The sequence below is a fragment of the Malus sylvestris genome, chromosome 12, assembly GCF_916048215.2.
Source record: "Malus sylvestris chromosome 12, drMalSylv7.2, whole genome shotgun sequence".
Taxonomy (NCBI): Eukaryota; Viridiplantae; Streptophyta; class Magnoliopsida; order Rosales; family Rosaceae; genus Malus; species Malus sylvestris.
In genome coordinates this window covers 28,277,097-28,297,470 of record NC_062271.1, presented here as the reverse complement: position 1 = coordinate 28,297,470, position 20,374 = coordinate 28,277,097, and the positions used below count along the sequence as shown (strand labels likewise).

Below are 20,374 nucleotides of genomic sequence, written 5' to 3'. Positions count from 1 at the left end.
GTCTCAGTTTGATACTTAATTAAAGTCATAATTCTAGAATAGTTTTACAAATCTGTTAAGTTTTCCGTCAAAAGTTTCGTTAACTGATGATGTGATTCTCATGTGAATAATAACTAGACGCCACGTATCAATATGTGTCCAGATGGTTATTAAAAAATGAAAAAAAAAACTAAAAGCCTACAAACCGAAAAACCTAAAAGGGTGAAGATCATTTAAAAGAAAAAGGAAGTCGTGCAGCTGACCATGAAGGTCTCCGACGACCACCACGGTAGATTCCAGGCCTAGCTGATCGACGTTTGCCTCTTTGTGAAGGATCTTGGATGTGCAGTGGACCAAGCTATCGACAATCTCTACGGGAAACACGTCGGGCAATTGGGTTGGGTCCAGATTTCTAGATGCCCAATAAAAAACAAACCTGAGGTTCCTAACCCATTCGAGACTAAGCTTTCCGTCCGTCGGCCAGCCAACTGGGGTTTTCGGATTAGGCTTTGACTACAATGGGTTGTCTTCGGATTCGGAGTTGGTGATAGCGGAAGATGCCGAATCGATGACCGGCAACAGTTCTGCTGCTAATACTTCTTGCAACTTTTTGAGATGCAGATGGACGGAATTCTCTTTTATTCCAGTTGAAAGGGAGGTAAGGGAAGGGAGTGGATTGCAGATCTGCGGAACGGAAACCCATATGCAGCACAAAAAGGAGTGGATTCATTCTACCGCTGCCCCATGTGCAGTCGGGAGATGGAGGCGTTTTTTTTATTTTTTTTTTAAGGAAACTAATAAAAAGGGTTTGAAAAGTTTTAGTTTTAATAAAAAATCATGTTATAATTTTTGTTTAATGATTAGTACAACGTTCATGTTAAAGTAGTCCAACTAAAAAAGGTTCAACTATAATAAATTATGATTTGTCGATTTTACCCCTAACTTTATTAGGTTGAGTTCCAGATTTTCGTTGTTAATGGAGTTCATCGTTGTTTTGCAGACATTCTTCTTTTTCTTGGAAACAAAAATATAGATCCTCATACTATTTAATTTATATTTTGTATTATTTCGTTGAAATGTGATCGTTGTTATTATTCATAGTGTATTCGAGGTACATTTTTTCTTCGTCAGTGGAGTTCATCGTTTGTTTCTTCAGAAAATAAATTTGAGATCTGCATGCTATTCAATAATAACGATGGGTCATTGTTTTTGGAATGTAAAAATAAACTGTTTCTGGAATCTAAGTCACTGTTTTTGGAATCTAAGTTACTATTTCTAGAATCTAAGTCACTGTTTCTGGATCCAAATGAAATAGACACACTGTTTCTTAAATGTAAGCTAGAAAATAAATAGTAAAATTCACTGTATTTGGATTCAAAGCAAAATAAGCATCATGTTTCTTTATAACCAACTGATGCATGAAAGAAAAGAAACAGTCAAAGGTTAAAATATAGACTGTTTATGGAATCTAAGTCACTGTTTATGGAATTTAAGTCACTGTTTTTGGATTTTGGTTCTTTTCTTTCCAGATACAGTGTTTGTTTGTGCACAGACAAAACAAACACTATATCTGATTTTTTTTTACAGAAACAATGTTATGTTTTGGGTTCTCCAGAAACAGTTTTATGTTTTGGTTTTTTTTAAGACATTTTTTCGTCGATTTCTGCCATTAAACTTCTTTGAACTTGTTTCGGTGGCTTTGTTCCGATGAATGCTTCCCTTTTTTAACTTTGATTTGGTTGTTTTTGAAATGGGGGAATTCAATTTGATAGGAAGACATAAAGTTATTATGGCTGTTTTATGCTGGGTTGAGGTTGGTGAAGAGTTAGGACAATATGAAATCATTTAGGGGTATTTACAGAAGTGTAGATTTGTAATGGTTGGGCTTGTAAGTTTGACCTATGGACAATAGTTTTGGATGTTTTTTTATTAAACTTTGAGCCATTTTGGTTAAATAACATTTTGAGATGGTTTTTGGTTAAATATTTGTTGGTCCAAACTCTTTTCATTAAAGCTCCCTTGTTTTTGGTCAAAGGGAGATAGAGGCTCAAATTTGGTCATTTGCGATTCCTCCTCAATGTTTATCAGATAACTTATGAGGTGTAGTCAAATGAGGATTTTAAGGAGTAGGGATTCTCACCCCTTTTTTTTTCTTTCCCTTACCTCATCTACTATTTAAACGGTGACGGTTAATCCACGATGACATCTTATATTAATTTTTTGTAGAAACAAAAAGATAAAATAAAGAATGTGAAAGGAGAGGATGGAAGGGGATGGAAAGAGGATGTAAGAGAATCCTAGTCCGAATTTTAAAGCATTTTAAAAGACTTTAAAATTATGGTGTAGTCAACTAGGATTTTAAAAGATTTTAAAAGAATTCATTCAAATACAGGGGTAGTCAATTAAAGAATTTTAAAAGACTTTAGAATCATAGTGTAGTCAACTAGGATTTTGAAAGATTTTTATAGAGTCCATGCAAATCTATCGGTATTAAAAAATTCATAAATTTTGAAGGATTTCTTTCAATAAGAGATTTTGTAGGATTTGAGAAGGGATTATAAGCATAACAAAATCCTACCTCCACCCTAGGATTTCTTTCCAATCCCCTAGCTCTTTCTCTCTTTCTTCATTCCGCAACTTGATCTTTTTTTCTCACTCTCCATTTTCTTCCAGACATAGAACTTGCCAACCTGATTTCCTTTCACGTTCATCCATCACCGTCCCAGTTGCAAACTACAACATTTTTTTAAATTTTTTATTCCTTTATTTTGGACCGTGTAATATTATTTCTTGTAATGCTTTGATGGGAAGTGTTAATGGCTAATAACCGTTCTTGTAATGATTATGGGGAAGTGTTAATGGCTGCTAATCGTTCTTGTAATGATTATGCGTTCTATCTGAAGGTGTTAATTTTTTACCGTGTTAATTGAACTCTTCGAAATTACTACTAAGAATCTTATTGTCAATTCAAGCTTTCTGTTCTTTTTTGTGTAATCATGTTAGTGTAAGGGTGCAAGCATCTTCCAAAGCCTATTTATATTCGTATTTATATTGGTAGTTGTAATTTGACTGAACAACACATTATGAACTAATCAATTGTTGAGGAAAAATGATTAATTTTGAGACATTTGATCTAAGAAGCATTACTTGTTTTGGTTAGTTAAAATTATTTTTCGTAAAGAAATCACAATTCAAATGAGAAAGGGAAAGAAAAGACATATTTGATTGGTTTATATTTCCATATCTACACACACACACACACACACACACACACACACACATATATATATATATATATGTTTATGTTTTCTTCAGATTGTGCAGCGAGAAAAGAATTTATATTGTATGAGTCAAAAAAGAAATCCTAAGAAATACATGAAAGAAATCCATATAAATCCATAAAAATCTATAACAGAAATTCATAATAATTTGTCAAAATCCATATGGAATTGTAGAATCTATTAAAATCCTTTGAAATTTGTCACTTAAAAAATTCACGTGTGCCATATTGACATGTAGCGCTCAGTCATTATCCATGTGAGTGCTGAGTCATCAGTTAACAGAAGTTCTTATGAAAAACTTAACGGATGTGTTAAAGTGTCATAGAATTATGATTTTAGGTATCAAATTGAGACGAAAAATACTTGATGTATCAAATATTGAAAATTTAAAAACTTCACAGTAGTAAACTGAGATTATTCCTATAAACTATATAAAAAGGGGAACAAACAAAAGAAAATTTACACGTGAACATACCTAAACTACCTATTAATAGAACCCTAGTTGTCAACCAAAACTCTATGAAATTACTATTTTAACTCACTTATAAAAACTAAACAAAAATAAAAGGGTTAATCTCAGTTTACTACTTTGAAATTTATTGGTTTCAACATTTAGTACATCAAATATTTTTTTTGTCTCAAAATGGTACATGAAGTCATAATTTAGGAATACTTTCATACATCCGTTAAGGTTGTTGTTAAATCAGTCGTTAACTAGTGATGAGGCACCCACGTAGACAATGACTAGGTGCCACATGTCAATGGGGCACACATGAAAATTAAAAAAATAATAAAAAGTAGAAAAATTAAAAAAAAAAACTCATCGTCTTCTACCTCCCCCAATCCCACCCAACCGTTCCTCCATTCTTTCATCTGCGCTCACCCAAACCTCTCTCCCTAAAACATGCACGATCTAGAACCCTCATGGACCAACGAAGATGAACAGGATCGCGGTGAGATCGGTGGTTGGCGGTCTGCGCAGAGCCCGGAACTACACCACTGCATTTCTATGGCGGTCATTGCTAGGTTGTTGGACAACGCCGAGTTCCTGAACCGCCGGAGCAACGACAGTTTTAGCAAATCTGGGGTTGGCTTCGAAGTTTTTGCGTTTTGTCTTCTTAAAACCAAAATGTGAAGGTTTAAGCTTCAATCAAAGCTCTGTTAGAGGCATGGCTAGGTTTTGTATTAGAGAAATTGGAGGTTTAGTTTGTTGATTAAGGGATGTGTGGCTATGATTCCCACTAGGGGAGAGGGTACAGTAGGAGAGAATGAAGGAAGGTTGGCTGGGATTGAGGTGGGGGTGGGGGAAAGAGGAAATGGATCATCTCTGGATCCCTTCCTCCTAATCCACCAAATCAAGGAATCCGTGCTGTTGAAATTTGATCAAACAGTTACAAATAAGGGCCCACTTTAAAAGTTATAATAACTTCAACCGTTGGATCAAATTTAAATGGTCCGGATCCCCTGATTTGGTGGATTAGAGCATCTCCAAAGGAGATGTCAAATATAGTATGTCAAAATTTTAATTGATGGTTGATGTGGCAAATTGAATACAAGTGCTAAATTTTCTTCTTTTCCAATGGATGTGTCAAATATTTATTTTATTATTTTATTGGGCCTAGAGATACATTAACTACTAAAAAATAATCAAAATTAGTTTTAGTTTTTATTCTATTGGTTGTTAATGGGACCCATGCATTAAAAATTAAATAAAATATATTTGACTCCTTCTTTATTTGCTGTCAAAAAAGGCAGCTAGAAAGCAAGGTATTAAATGACTCACATGCCGCATTATATATGGCATATTCACTGGAGAGCACTTAAATGTCTTTTAATCCTATTTGGCATATTTGACATCTCCTTTGAAGATGGTCTTAGGAGGAAGGGATCTGGAGATGATCCCGTTTTCGGGGAAAGAGATAGGAGATGGTGTTTTTTTTTTTTAAATTCCACGTGGGCGCATTTTGACACGTGGCGCTCTGTTATTGTCCACGTATGCACCACGTCAGCTGATTTAACACTAATCTTAATGGATGTAAGAAAGTGTCATAAAACTATGATTTCAGATACCACTTTGGCAGTGATGGAGTTAGAAATTTATATCAAGAGGGGCCTTTAAACTAAATGAAAGAAATTTAAGAAAAAAAACATATAATAATATAGTTAATTGGAGAACAATTAAAAGTCAAATTTTCTAGCTTTTTAGTTAAAGTCAGAGCTACAAAATTTAGTATTGAGATGGTTATGTTATAAAAATAGAGCTTGTTTACAAGTTTTGGTAAAAAAGGATTTCATATGTTAGATTCAAGTAAAAATTAAGGTTATGACTAGCTCAAAAACATTGTAAGATATTTCTTTCAACATAACATAAAAATTTAAGGTTATGACTAGCTCAAAAATATTACAAGATATTTCTTTCAACATAACTGAATCTTATTCTCGAATATATAAACCTTATTTTATATGAACTGATAAAAAAGGTAGAAGGTTTTTGGTTGGGAGTTTTAAAATCATTGGCGTCAGCAAGTTTCGAACAGTGGACCTCGTGTACAACCAAACTCTACTTAACCATTACACCACATACTTCTATTGTTATATTAAGTGGACACCACATACGACTGCAAATTCCAGGATAGGTCTCGCCCACTACACTTTGGGATGAAAAAACTTGATATGCCAAATTTTAAAAACTAAAAAATTTCAGGTTGATAAACTGAGATTAACCCAAAATAAAAAATTTGGTCAATTTAGTAATTACATAAACATAAATTTTACTATTTTTTACAGCAACCTCACATCCAAGTTAGTATAGCATGATGCATTTAAAACTCAAAAAAAAATTGTTAAATAAAAAACTTACAAATAAAATAAAATAATAAAAAAAACTGCTCATCATTATACCAATTTTCGTAACTATTTTTTTTTTTAATTTTAAAAACTAGTTACACTTCATAATAAAAAACAAAACAAAATAAAATTGTTCATGCAGTGTGGGCATCTGCTAGTATAGAAAATGGAAATATATATACGTACCTTAATTTGCCTTAGCATCAAAGCTAAGTGCAGGATGGTCACACCACCATCACAGCCAGCTCTTGAGTTGAGGAACTCACCATTTCTGTCGTCTCTTTCAACCAACAGTCTATCAACCAACAGTTTCAAGCACTCTAACTAGTTGTGTATACTACACAAGTGCAAAACTGTTTCTTTCGATCTGTTTTTAACTTTGTCATAAATGGACTCAGGATTTTTATCAATCAACTTTTGGAGCACCTCAACTTCTCCTCTCATGGCTGCATAGTGAAGAGGGATTCTTCCATTTTCATCAAAATCCGAGCACACACCAGCGTACACAGATAACAAAGCCTCGACGGTCTCCTTGTGGCCCTTAGCAGAAGCCAAGTGCAGGGGTGTGCGTCTATCGGCGTCCACCCCCTCTGCAAGTTTGGGATTGTTAGTGCAAAGGGCTTTGGTAAACTCAGCCCCAGTTTGGGGTTAAGTGATTTTAAAAAAAGCTCCTATGAAAAAAAGCTGGGAGTGTTTTTGGTGTTTGGTAAACTAAAAAAAAATAGCTTATTTTGGAAGCTGCTGTGAGAATAAGCTGAAATCAAAGAAAAAACTGAAGCTGCCATTTGTAGCTTTGGAAAACTGGTTTTTTTTCAAAGCACACAGAACTACAGTGCTCATTTAATGAAAAGACCCACTATCAGATTGCTTTTTTTCTTTCTAAAAGCACTTTTACAAAAAAGTTTACCAAACACTCTGCTGATTTATTTCACAGCCGCTTATTCTCACAGCACAGCCGCTTATTCTCACAACAGCTTTTTTTCAAAGCACAGCAATACCAAACCAGCCCTCAGTGTGGCCGTGCAAAGCCAAAACATGCAAGGGAGTTCCGGTTATGCCGGTCTGCAGGGGTATTCTCCATAGAATGTCTCTGTCTTTTTCGATCAACCTGTTTAAGGATTCTACACTCCCGGTCCGTGACACCTCGTACACTTCATCTTCATCATGCCGTGTGATCTCCATTGTTTTTTTTTCTCTCTTCCTACGTCGCGCAATATTTATCTAACTGCTATAATTTTAAGTGGGGGTAATGCGGGAAATCAAAAGTTTAAACAAAATTTGTAAACCAAATAATGTAAGTCACCAATAAGAAGCAAACACGTTAATCGATACTTAGTTAATAATCCAATCATCTACAACCACATCATTTAGTTAAAAAAAATTAGTCTTCCTAGCATTACCCTTTCAGTGGTTGGATATTTGAACAATAAAATTTCCAACTACTTGTATTTATGACACTTTGTGTATCAAACTGTGTTTCCGACACACATAAAAATTTCTCTGTGTTGGTGAAGAATTCAAATCTTTGATTAATGTTTCAGGTTGCAGTTTATCCGGGGAATGTTTTGGCCCTGCATCACTACTGGGCAATATATCTATGTGAAGATATCTCCCCATTTCAATGGTAATTTTCGGTACATATAGTTTTCATCATCGTTAATATTTAGTCTTCGGTACTTAATTAGTCTCCATATTTTTGGAGGAAATTTTAAACTCAAATTTTATGAACGATAATTGTTGGTAAAAAACGTAAAGCTGACTATAGTGAGAATTGATTTGTGTTTTATAGGCATCCCTTCTCGGTTACTTCGGCTCCCGGAGACAACTACATAAGCATTCATATTCGAACAAATTTTCTCTAAGGTAATTTCATGTGTATAAACATCACTGATTTGGTTGATTTCTTGTACATATTGTTGGAAAATATTAGTATTTTAGATATTATATTGTTTGAGTTTTCTTATAAGTTTAGTTTAGGCCTAACCTAGTAGTATTAGGATTATGTTTGTTCGTTATAAATAGCATGTTTGTTATTCAGTCCAGAATAAGTTAGCCAATATGTAGTCTCTTACGGTTTCGTAGCTGTTTCGGCATTCTTGTTTATTAATAATATTCTTATTATTTTGTAATCTTGTTTGTAGCACACTCTGATATTCAACTTGGTATGTTTGATCCTTTGGAGTTGAATATGTTCTTGGTAGCTAGTTTGTTTTTTAGTTTGCTTGGTATCAGTTTTGTTAAGGTTTTGTTTAAAAAAAAAAAGGTTTGCGCCTGTTTGCCCCAGCCTACTAGTACTGTCGGTGCTGCTCAACCCGCACCAACCTGACCACTACCAGATCGACCCACCTCTGACCTACACTGTCGCTCGCCTCATCGATTCTTGCATGTACCACCGCTGTTGCTCGACAACCACAAACCACCACTTGTTTTTTGACGAAGTCCAGACCTGAGAACCACAAACTCAGATCGAGTTCGTCTTCACCCTGCACTTTGCCGTAGGCTCGTACCCGCAGTCGACTCCCATGAGTCGGATCTGTCGAACCACTGCAATCATGCCGCTGCTAGTTTGAAAACCTTATTCTTGCTGTTTTTTGTTGGTCCGATGATTGCATTGGAGTTCCAATGCCGTCTGATGATTGCTGCACTAGTTTGTAGTTACACATAAGAGAAGGAGAGAAGGATAAAAAGGTCGTACCCAGTGCAAAAGGCTCCCGCTTTACGCAGGGTTTGGGAGAGGTGAATGTCGGCTAGCCTTACCCCCATTTATGGAGAGGCTGCTCCCAAGTCTCGAACCCGAGACCTACCGCTTATGGGCGAAGACACTTGCCATCGCACCAAGGAGAGAAGGATACAGAAAAAAAAAACAAAAAACAAAAAGAGACATGTTGTTTGAAGAAAAAAGAATGAGAAAAAAAAAGTAGAAAAGAAAAAGGGAAATAAATGGTTAAGTTTGTTTTATGGCCACACGAGTTGTTGGCTTGTTTGATATTGTTTTGTGACTGTAATTCGAGTGCTTGGAATTATGATCACTCGAGTGATAGTGTTTGTGTTTGTTCGTTCATTGCTACAATTGAGATACGGAAATCTCATGAATATTGTATTTTGTAGGTGTGTCAGCTTCCATCTATCGAAGGCAGTATCAAACCTAGGTAATTTTGCAGTACTTGTATTTAGTGAATAATAAAGTCTGTCATTCTTGAACACATAAATTTCAGAATTTTATCTGTATATTATATCAACGACTGAAAACGGCACACAATGACTATCAATTTTGTTGTTGGATTTAACTTAAGCATGTATTAGCAGGATGCCTGGACTCCTGATTGATGGTCCGTATGTTGCACCAGCACAAGTCTACTAAAAATACGAAGCCCTCCTACTTGTAGGCCTTGGCATTGGTGCCACTCCACTAATAAGCATTCTCGAAGACTTGCTTAGCAACAATATTAAGCACCAAAAGGAAGTTGAAGATAATCAAGGGATCAAAGACAACAAAAGGACTTTTGTCACCTAAAGAGCTTACTTCTACTGCATGGATCACGAGAGAGCAAGGCTCGTTTGAGTGGTTTAGGGTGTGATGAATGAGGTGGCCGGAACTGATATAGATGGTGTAATTGTGCTCCGTAACTACTGCACAAGTGTGTACGAAGGAGATGCTCGATCGGCTCTTACCACAATGCTTCAATCTCTTAATCATGCCAAAAACGGCATCGACGTAGTTTCGGGTACGAGGGTTAAGACTCATTTTCCTAGATCGAATTGGCGTGACGTTTTTAAGCGTGTCGCAATTAAGCACACTGATCAACAAGTTGGTAAGTACATTTAATATAACTTTAATGGAACGTTTTCTGGTTACACTATCTGGTAATCATGGGGTTTAAGTGAATTGAGATCATTAATTATATTAGTTCATGCTAAAACGTATGGTTTTACCTAACATGTGTGTTACTTAAGCATTATCTTTTTACCAAAATTTAACAAAAACAAGGAGGTTAAAAATTGTTTTTCTTGCTTTGCTTTTGGAAAAGTGATTTCCGCATATTTCATATTCTCAATTTCTCCTTTGTGTATCTTTTAACTTTTAGATTGAACAAATGAAAGAAAAATTAACATACAAAAATCAACAAAGATGTATAGAATGAGAAAAAACGTGTGCAAAAATTATTTCTCTCCCTTTTACTGTAAATGTTCAAAGTATTAAGTTGGTTTTCATATGTCCTTTTGCTGCAGGTGTATTTTACAGTGGTGCACATGGATCAGTAGGGGAGTTAAAGAGGTTAGCTCAGGATTTTTCCAGAAAAACCGAGACCAAGTTTGATTTCCATAAAGAAAACTTTTAAATTAACTTCCTTATTGAACTTCCCCTTTTGGGTATAAACGTAATGGCCAAGCAATTAAGTAATGATCTCAGATTCATATAAATTAATTCTATATTTTTATTATTTTTAATTTCAATTTTCCAATTGTATGGTTGCATTTTGGGCGTAATGATCCTCATCCATTCGGAGGAAGATAGGTGCTTCGCACGTGACCATTATTGAAGAGTTAATCTCATCTAATTTTTTTTTAATTTCATTTGAAAGATAATAATAATAGTATTACGCATGATGAAGTTCTATTTAAGTTTTATACTTGTAAGTGAAAAGTCTTAGATTCGATTCTCATCAAATATGAATTTGAACCAAATTATTGCTAGTCTATCGTGAGGTTTAGCCGACTCCCGACCCACCCCCTCAATGTAGATAATATCTCGTATGTTAAAAAATGCTTAATTCTTGCATTATTATGATAAACCGTTGGCAAATTAACTCTAAACAAATGTTTTGGAAAAGCAGATTTAAAAGGCATTCTCAGTGCCATCTGAAAGTTGTTCCTACAGCCCATAGGTACCAAATTAAGCAATTCATGTTAAAAAGCTTCTTGTTTTATTTATTTGTTTGTAAAACATAGTATCCTTTTCTTCAAGCTAACCAATGGACCACTAAAATATGAGATAGTGACTTATATGTAAAGAGTTCACTGTCACCGTGATATCTGATCAGTCCAACAGTAAAATATTATGTGTGAATTTATCTCCTCGTGACATTGCATTTTTGAATCAAGACGCTACATGACAATAAATGCGTTTAATGTAAGTTTCTCTCCAAATCTAAGGAGTTTGGTGTAATCGAGAGATAATTCCAATAATATAGTATAATCTCTTTAAAGAGAAAGACTTTCATGAAACAATTGTCTCAAACCCGACATGGTGGTTATGTATATGTTAAAACACATGGTGACACTGACACGTGAAAGATTAGAACAATATCACATTGACAGTCATGTTTTATATATATAATCCACCCTACTCTTATAAGCTAGATCATCAAGAAAGATTTCACTGTAAAATTATACTAAACTGTATCTCTATTCTATCGCGTGTGTTGTATGAAAAGTTAAAACCCATAACCTAATTAACACAAAATTTTGTAGGACACTTTGCCAATGGCCATGGAGAATCAAGTTTCTACCCGGAAGAAAAAGGAGGATTATCTTCCCTCTTTTTTTTCCTTTCCTTCCCTCCCCTTCTATTTGAAGGGCCACTGTTAAGTCACATCAGCATCTTATATTAATTTTTTATAAAAAATGAAAGACAAAATAGAGAATATAAGAAGAGAAAATGGAAGAGGATGGAAAAAGAATGAAAAAGAATCCTAGTCCGAAGAAAAAAGCATGCAATTGACCTCCATAACCAAAAAGTGTAACTTGGGTTTGATGATTTTACTAGTTATCTACAGTCCAGCATAATGCTTCAGATAATTCTTACTAGTTATCTACAGTCCAGCATAATGGTTCAGATAATTCTCCCCAAAAACCAAAGACCCAATTGATAGAATCTTCGCAACCGAGCCAAATCACTCCATTCTTAATCTCTGATTAAAGTTTTAATTGCAAAAAAGAAAGATTTGGTAAAAACATTGAATGTTTTATTATTCTGAACCTTCCTCATTTCAATGAGAAGTAAGATGATTTGGTATTAAAATATAGACAAGTACTGACTAGTAAGTACCTAATTTACTCACTATAATTTGTGATCCAATAAGATTATAACACCTGTCTATTTAATATTTTCCCAAACCTTTTGCTATGTTGATTACCCCTGCCATGGCAAATCTGCAAACTCGAAGCCCTTAGTCGATCCCATCGCAGCCTTCTCCTCCAACCTCCTCCGTCGAATCCACCCTCGTCCCCTCCACCCAACCTTCTCCCTCATCTCCCTTCCTCTGAAAATCCTACGCCTTCGTCTGCAAATCCCTACCAAACCAGCACCTGACCCTCGATTTGCCGCGGAGAGGGGTTGGTGGATATATTCGGGCTATAATCGACGGAAATCTTGGAGGAAGGAGTATGCGTGCGCTCACGGAGGAGAGACAAAAAGGAGTCTGAGGTCTGTCACGTTGGCAGGAAGGGAGGAAGAAGAAAGGTTGTGTTTGGCCACAGGTTTAAGAAAAAAGTTTGTGTTTGGTGACAGTGATGTGAGAAAGTATAAATAGACAGGTGTTACAATTTTATTTGGCCACATGTTATGGTGAGTAAATTGGTTACTTAGTCAGTACCAAAAAAGTTTAAAATTTTAAAATTACAGTGACACCCCACCAAGCACCAACTTCAAGGGATCACACCGTAATTTCCACTGTGCAACTCAATTCCCCCTCAGCTACTAGATCTTTCCCCTCCAACATAAATCCCCGTCCCTTCCTTCTGAAGCATTCTCAGTTGCCACACTCATTGCAAACCCCTCTCTCTCTCTCTCTCTTTCTCTCTCTCTCTCTCTCTCCAAAAACCAAGATCTCTCTCAAAAAACCAAGAGTTGCTTACTCTCTCTGATTCTGTCCAATGCCTACAGCTGAAGCTAAACCAGAACAACCGAAAGGAAGTGAAGAAGTTTCTCAGCCCCCTCTCAACTACAAAGTAAATAGAAATTTTAAGAACACCAACTTTGTTATTTTTCAGAAAAAGATTTCAACTTTCAGATTTTCTAACTTCTTTTCTGTTTCGTAGATTTGGGTTTTGAAAGTCCCTATCCACTGTGAAGGCTGCAAGAAAAAAGTCGCAAAAATCTTGAAAAAAATCGATGGTAATACCCTTAAAATCCCTCTGACGTTATAAACCTGTTTTTGTAGTTTTTTTTAATCGTACGGTCCTTATTGATTCGATAGTTTCTTCTGATTTGCATGTCTCGTTTCATCAACCTTTTCAGTTACAGACTTACATTCAGATCAAATTTCTCGACATGGGTTTTGATTTTTAATGTGTTCTTATTGTTTTAATTAAAAAAAATGTGATTTTTACTTTTTTTTTGGTGGGTTTTCAGGGGTTTACAAAACAGAGTTTGACGGGAACATCGGAAAGGAAAACAAAGTTACAGTGACTGGAAACGTGGAGCCGGAGATTCTGATCAAGAAACTGGCTAAGGGAGGAAAATATGCAGAGATGTGGCCTTGTCAGAAGGCTAACAACAGCAATAATTCAAATGACAAGAAGAAAAATAAGGAGAAGAATAAGGAGAAGCAGCAAGGCGAAGATACCCAAGGGTCCGAGGACGGCAACCATGGCGGAACTGGAGGCGGCGGTAGTTGTGATAATGAAAGGGAGACGGTTGAGGCTGAAGTTGTTCAAGTTCAGGATAATCGTGGTAAGAAAAATAAAGGTGGTAGTGGCGCGGGTGGGAGTAAGACTCCCGAGGGGGTTAATGCTGTGAAAGTGAATGAGGGGGATGGTGCACCGGCGAAATCCGGCGGCGGTGGAAAGGGTAAAGAGGTAAAGCTTGAGGTGGTGAAGCAGGGGAAGCCTGTGAACATGTCTGGACAGCCGGCTGCGGCGGAGAAGTGTTTTGGTGGGGATGACGATGAAGATGACAGTAATTGTGAGGTTGATAAAAGTGGAGGCGGCGGCCGAGGCGGCGGCGGCCCTAGTAGCAGTGGAACTAAGAAGAACAAGAAGGGGCCAAAGGGGAAGGCCAATGCTGATGATTCAGATGAGGTTGACCAATGTGGTGATGCTGCTCCTCCACGCACTGGATCACCACCAAATCAAGGCAATGTACGACGTGGGCCTCCTATGCCTCAGGGGCCTTACATGCTTCCATCTGGTACTCAAGGCCCTAATTTTGCTCCAGCTCTTGCTCCGGCTCCGGCTTCAGCACCAGCTCCAGCCAATCACATGGCTCCACATGAGCAGATGTATGAGTACCAGTATCCCAGGCAGAACTACAGCGGGCTTCCCCTCCAAGCTATGAACTTCAATACGGCCTACCCCGCCAGGAGCTACGGTGCATCCCAGTATGCTGCACCACTACCTCACGCACACTCTTACACTTATGCGTCTCAAAGTGTGGCTGCTGAGAGTGAGCTCAGGTCCTATCATTCGGACTCGTATCCGCAGTATTACCCGTCGCCGCCGGAGTATAATTCGCCGCAGCAGTCCGATTCCTTCGTGATGTTCAGCGACGAAAATCCGAACGGGTGCAGCATTATGTGAAGCATTGTGTTACTTGTATAAGTGCTTTTGGAGAAGATTCTTGTAGTGGGTTAGTGGGGAAGGATAAATGGGTTGTTAATTAGAACAACAATATTACTTTCACTTCAGTATCCTATCACGGAAATATACATTATTGTGAATATATGGAAAGAAAAAAATAAAATAAAGATACAATAAATTACAGGAGATATGAAGTCATACTCTAACAAGAAGTAGAAAACTATTAGAAACAAAAATCAATTAACGCAACTCCTAAGATAAACAAAAGTTTGAAAGCTCTGAAAGATTATGAGCAAAAGCTGCAACTGTATAAGGCAGACAAGAATCCTGCTGCAACTGTAAAAGGCAGACAAGAATCCTTTGCCAAATGTGAGAAAAACGAATATATATGGAAGAGAGAATGGTCCAATAATTTGTCCAACCAACTGATAAACGTCAAGGCACCTTAGAGATCCGTTTGAAAGAAAATGCACTGTCAAAGAAGAATCACACTTAATTCAAAGAGAATGTCAACATTTCTTCAAAGCTATAAAACAGCATGAATAATAGCTCTAGTAGTTCGTCTATTAGGGTTTTACTAGTAGTTGGTCTTTATATCCAACTCTAGTTTAGCCATCTACTAGGGTTTCAGTATCCATATTAAAAAAGCTGTTAATTTGCAGATAATGTTTTACCTTAGCAGTAGAAAATAATTATGCATGTGCATCCTGATTCGGGTTTTACCGTACGCATGAAGAGAAAGAGGTAAAATGGATTTCGACCATTCGAAATTGAAACAAAATTACTTTGACCTGTCTAGTTGCACACAAGAACCCTTTCTAGGTTTCTTTGAAGCAACGGCTACAACACATTCGAGGAGAAACTTATCATATGTCATTGTAGTGATTGATATGTTTTAAGCCTATAATGTATTGACGTGTTTTAACATTTTTGCATGATATAGCATATGATTAGAATGGAATAATGTAAGCAACATTCTTTTGCATGTAAGTTATATCACGTATTGACATTAATTTTAACATTTTTAGATGGATAAATATGATTAGTTTTGAAGGAAAACTAATGAAAAGGATTTGAAAACTTTGAGTTTTAATGATAAGGACAAAATAAAGGGTAAAGTGAATAGTACCATGATTGACTTTTTAGTGTAAAAATGTGGTTTTTCGTTAAAGTGAACAGTACCGGGAGCTTTTCGTTAAAGTTCCCTAGTTTTGAATATGATCATAGTGATATTTTTGTTGCATGGAAGTTCTTGGGTCAACCCTTTCAAGCAATATCCATGGTCATGGGCAGATTCATAGAGAGACCAGGGTAGTCACGGGAGCACTCGAGGTATTGGAAAAACACAAATGGACTCATAAATTGAGTGAACATATATATATATTTTTATATAAATGACCTTACTAGAAAAGGGCCATGATTTAGATTTTGTAACTTATAATATTATTTTTGAACCTTTTACATTAAACTCCCCGGCCTTAAATTTCTGAATTCACCATTGTCCATGAGGCAGTTTTTCTTGGTTAGTTTGTAGGACCATTTCAATCTTTCAATATTTGGAAATACTCTCTTAGTGATTCGTAAAGCGGAGAATTATAATGGAGAAAGTGGAAAGATTAGTTAAAACTATTTATTAGAGATGTCCTTCAAAGGATGCTAATCACATTGTTAACTGGAAAGAAATAATTTACAATTGTGTAATGCCCTAGATTAATTTTGTCTCTTTCTAAGCTGTGGAAACCCATTTCTAGATTCCAATAAAATATCCAAAATATCGAGCTAAGGTTTTAGAGATTTTCTTTGCTGGTTTTGTGAAAGAAGAAAATGTTTAAATTGAAAAAGTCTCTTGTTCTTTAATTACTATAAAACTTGAGATATTAAAATAATTAATCTCCTTTGAAAGTTTTTACTTTAAAAAGCAATCTCTTACTTCCATCCATTAATCCTTTGGAGTTTGTGGTGGACTGTCCTCTTTGTTTTAGTTTTCATTTTTTCCCTTCTTTTATTCTGTACACTACTGCTTTTGGATTAAAAGCACTTTTTTTTAGATTAATTTAAAAGCAGATTTGTACGAGTAGCATGTAGGCCTTTTCTTTAATTATTGCTTTTGAAACATGCCTCCTAGGGCAAGCAACCCCACAAGCAAGCAAATGATGTTCAGGATAGAGTCGGAAACAGGAGCAGGATGCTTTTGCTTACTAGCTAATGGTAAAAGTATTTAGACGGTTTCAAAGATGTGCATAATTCTTTACTTTTTTAAGATTTAAAATCGATATAATTGATCTATGAGTTTGTTCATAATTAATCATTTTAGTCATTCCAAGAAAACTCTCCATAAAATAAGGATAAAATTATAAAAATATCCTTAATTTTTATCAAATCATTTTGGCCTATTGTTTATTATATTGAGAGTAATTTTGTCATTTTGATCCATATTTAACATAATTTTTCACCGAGGGACCATAATGATTGATGATGGACAATCTCAGGGATCACTTCTATTCATTTCAAATCTCAGGGACCAAAGTGAAGAGTTAGGCAAATCTCAAAGATCATTTTGGCTAAAAAACCTATTTAAACATGTAAAATTAATCATATTGTTAACACATTCTCTAATACACTTAGATTTTTACATAAACTGATGGAGTTTACCTGTGAAAGATTTTGCTTTAGCAATGTGATTAGTTTTAGTAATGTTATTTGAACACGTAAAATGGAAACTCACCACATTGATGACATGCCTTAGTTTTACATGCAATGATGGGGCTAGTAGGTAGAGTATCAACAGTCTCTTTAAAAGGGAACTATGTCCCATAAACTTTGCATTATATGGGATTTGAGCCACATGGTATAAGTTGGTGTAAAGGTATAAGAGTAGTTAGTCATGACAAAGACATTCACTTCGGATTTTTGTATCCAGAGTCTAAATTTGGATCGTTCAGAAGAGAGAAAGAGATTCAGGCCGTCAAGTATTTAGGTTTTGGTGAAGTAGACTAGTGAGATGAGCTAATAAGCATTGTGAGATTGAAATTAAGTAACCTAAATCTTTTCTAGAGCTTTGGACACAGAGATTCGGAGTATAAAACGAAAAAAAAAACATCATTAAAAAAAAAGATATAAAACGAAAAAAAAAAATATATATATATATATAATGAAAAGTTGCACCTTTCACAACCTGAGACACTGGTTCAAAAGAAGCAAGTAGCTCGAAATGAACTCTAAGTACATATTTAACTAATGCAAGGTTAGTATCATATTGCCTGCGACAAGTTTGATGGATATCGATTCTAGCTAGTACCTACATATTACGAGTGTTTTGCTGCCGGTAGTTGTTTACACGCGAGGACATGACGTTAACATTGAACTTATATTAACCTTGTCACGAACTCACTATAAAGCATGAAGCTAATAAAGCGCTAAAAATTTATAATTGTGCTAGTTTTATGTGCACGGACAACTGATGCTAATATATCTCTCGTAAAATCAAATAACATAATCAAACCCCACCTAACAAATTGTTTGATAATATTCATATGTTTGTATAGCTTTATATGCCTAAACAAGCAAAAGCAAATTTGTCTAGTAAAACACAAAATTTGAGCCGTAAAATTTCTATAAAAACGTCAAACAACGCGCCGTAGTACATAATTTGTGTGAAGAACGACCCGAAGTTAGTGATTGATATTGTTTCAAGATCATGCAGTGTTAATTGGCGCTTCATGTCTATCATTGATAATATCAAAGATATTGCAAAATTCTTTGATTTTATTTTTAGGATGCATGTGTTTTAAGAAGCGAAGTTTTTTACGGGCGCTGTTACAAGTACTGGCTTTCGTCATAATAGCCTTCATATTTGGAATAGATCTCTTCTGAGTGTGGTTCACATAACTTTTTTATTTGATTGTATAAGAACTGGTTGTAATCGTGGTCATTCTATTTAATTTAAGTGTTCTTTTGCATATAAATAAATAAGTAGTTGGAGGCTTGCGTTTGCTTGCTGTGTTGAGAAATGAGATTTACGCAAAGGTAATGGACCACTGAGGAGTTGAAACAGCAGCCTCGTCACATTCAGAATCACATAAACGCAAAGGTCAGGAATCAAATGGGTCAGCTTCCAAGTTAATAACAAATCACATCATTGTTACGAGTAACTTATATAAAATAAATTTACTATTATTGTATTGACATGTAAAGAAAAACTAAGTTATAAGATTGACATATCATGTGATGGTAAACTGTTTTATATAAGTCTTCTACGAAAAGTTTGAGTATAAATACTTCATTATTGGGTGGGTTAGTTTCGTATTACCGTCCCCCAATTATTTTCGTGGTTTAGGCTACTCTCAATCATTTTTACTTTGTTTCTTCTAGCTACTAAGATGTTTAAGTTGTAAACTGTTAAAGAGTTTAGTCTCAAGATGATTACTGAAGTTTGTCAATTTCAACTCATACGATTAAAACTTAAAGGTATGCTACGATTAGTCGCTCACGCGTGTGTGAGTGACTTTCAACGCTTAAACTTTAACGGTTGATACATGTGGAACCCTTGATGAATCAATGATTAGGTCGCGGGTGCAAAATGTTCGAAAAATTCTAAAAACTATTCTATAGGTTTCTAAGAACTTTTCTCCTTATAAGAATTATAAGGATTTTAATTAAATCTAAGCTTGTAAAGTTTTGTAATTTTTTTTTCTTTCAAAATCAAATGCAAGCTTTATAAAGTGAGATGGGCCTATAACCCAACAAGCCCAACTAAGTAAATACCCACCTGGGCCTAGTAACTCCCGCCCAATTCTCTTAATCAGGGTCAAAATCTCCTTCTTTTGGTTTGTTTGACATCGATGTTTGTATATAATAGTAGCGGGTTTCCGAAGAATCACATATCAGGTGTTTCTTTTGATAATCACTCTCATTTTTTTGAGTTGGTTCTTCATTACAGCTCTTATGCTAGAAGTGATTTTGTCGTAAACAAAGTCATTGCTTGACGAAATATTATTCTTCATTTGATTTCAAAATCATTCTCTTGACTCGTCATTCTAGCTGCCACCCTGAAGAAAATGATCGCATGGAAGAACCTAGAGGTATGTAAGAAAATATTTAGGTTAATCTTGCTTGTTTTATACAACTGTAGTAACTAAAGCTTTGTGCAGTTTGGTGCTATCAGAAGGGTCACAAATTAACGGCGGTGGTTTTTCACAGCACCATCCTAGTAACTGGGTAGATGCAGATGAAGACGACAGTGATGAGGATGAAGAGAATGACCTTTGTATTCAAGCAACACCACCGTACTACAGTAAGATTCGTGGCTGCAGTGATGGTTGGCCAAATTTCTTTTCTTTCTCATGTTGTAAGTCCATCTTTCTTCTTCAACGACATGCTTTATTGGCTTTACTTATTGAGCAAGGCTGCTTTGTGCTTTTCTTTGAGTGATTATCCTATGTAAATAATATGAAGTCATCCACAATTAGATCAGAAACGGTAATGTCATTCTATTCAAACTGTGAAACGATTTCTTGGTGTCAAAGTTACCGAACTCGTACGAAATAGGTCATAGAATTGGTGGGGTTGGAACAAGAATTCACGCACGGGGACTTTGATTCATCACTATCACGCAGCAGCTTATAGGACCCCTAATGAATTTCTGTCTGTCTTGAGATGGTTTTTCCTGACGACTGGTAACGAAGACGATAGGAAAGACTCAGTTGCAGTGATTTTCTGCCTTCTAACTGCAATATTGCTGAGACAGC

General features: G+C 35.7%; 2 protein-coding genes and 1 long non-coding RNA gene across 6 annotated transcripts in view; 2 read left to right on the top strand and 1 right to left on the bottom strand.

Moving 5' to 3' along the window:
* LOC126594459 (ankyrin repeat-containing protein BDA1-like) overlaps window positions 1-20,374 on the bottom strand; it is a 152,002-nt gene that overhangs the window by 101,425 nt on the left and 30,203 nt on the right. Inside the window, exon 1 of one of the 4 annotated variants that reach the window (XM_050260792.1) lies at window positions 7,216-7,293. The exons of the other annotated variants lie outside the window; for them this stretch is intronic. Within the exon in view, the coding sequence (XP_050116749.1) occupies window positions 7,216-7,289 (74 nt within the window). The 5' untranslated portion in view covers window positions 7,290-7,293. Of the gene's footprint in view, window positions 1-7,215; window positions 7,294-20,374 lie in introns of those variants that run through there. 4 annotated transcript variants of the gene reach the window in all.
* LOC126594505 (uncharacterized) lies at window positions 7,896-10,448 on the top strand. Its single transcript, XR_007613306.1, has 4 exons — window positions 7,896-7,970; window positions 9,216-9,256; window positions 9,414-9,919; window positions 10,338-10,448. It is a non-coding gene; the product is annotated as an uncharacterized LOC126594505 (long non-coding RNA).
* On the top strand, window positions 12,249-14,815 carry LOC126594473 (heavy metal-associated isoprenylated plant protein 36-like). Its single transcript, XM_050260812.1, has 3 exons — window positions 12,249-13,058; window positions 13,149-13,224; window positions 13,462-14,815. The coding sequence occupies exons 1-3, from the start codon at window positions 12,984-12,986 to the stop codon at window positions 14,625-14,627; spliced, it is 1,317 nt and encodes a 438-aa protein (XP_050116769.1). The 5' UTR covers window positions 12,249-12,983; the 3' UTR covers window positions 14,628-14,815.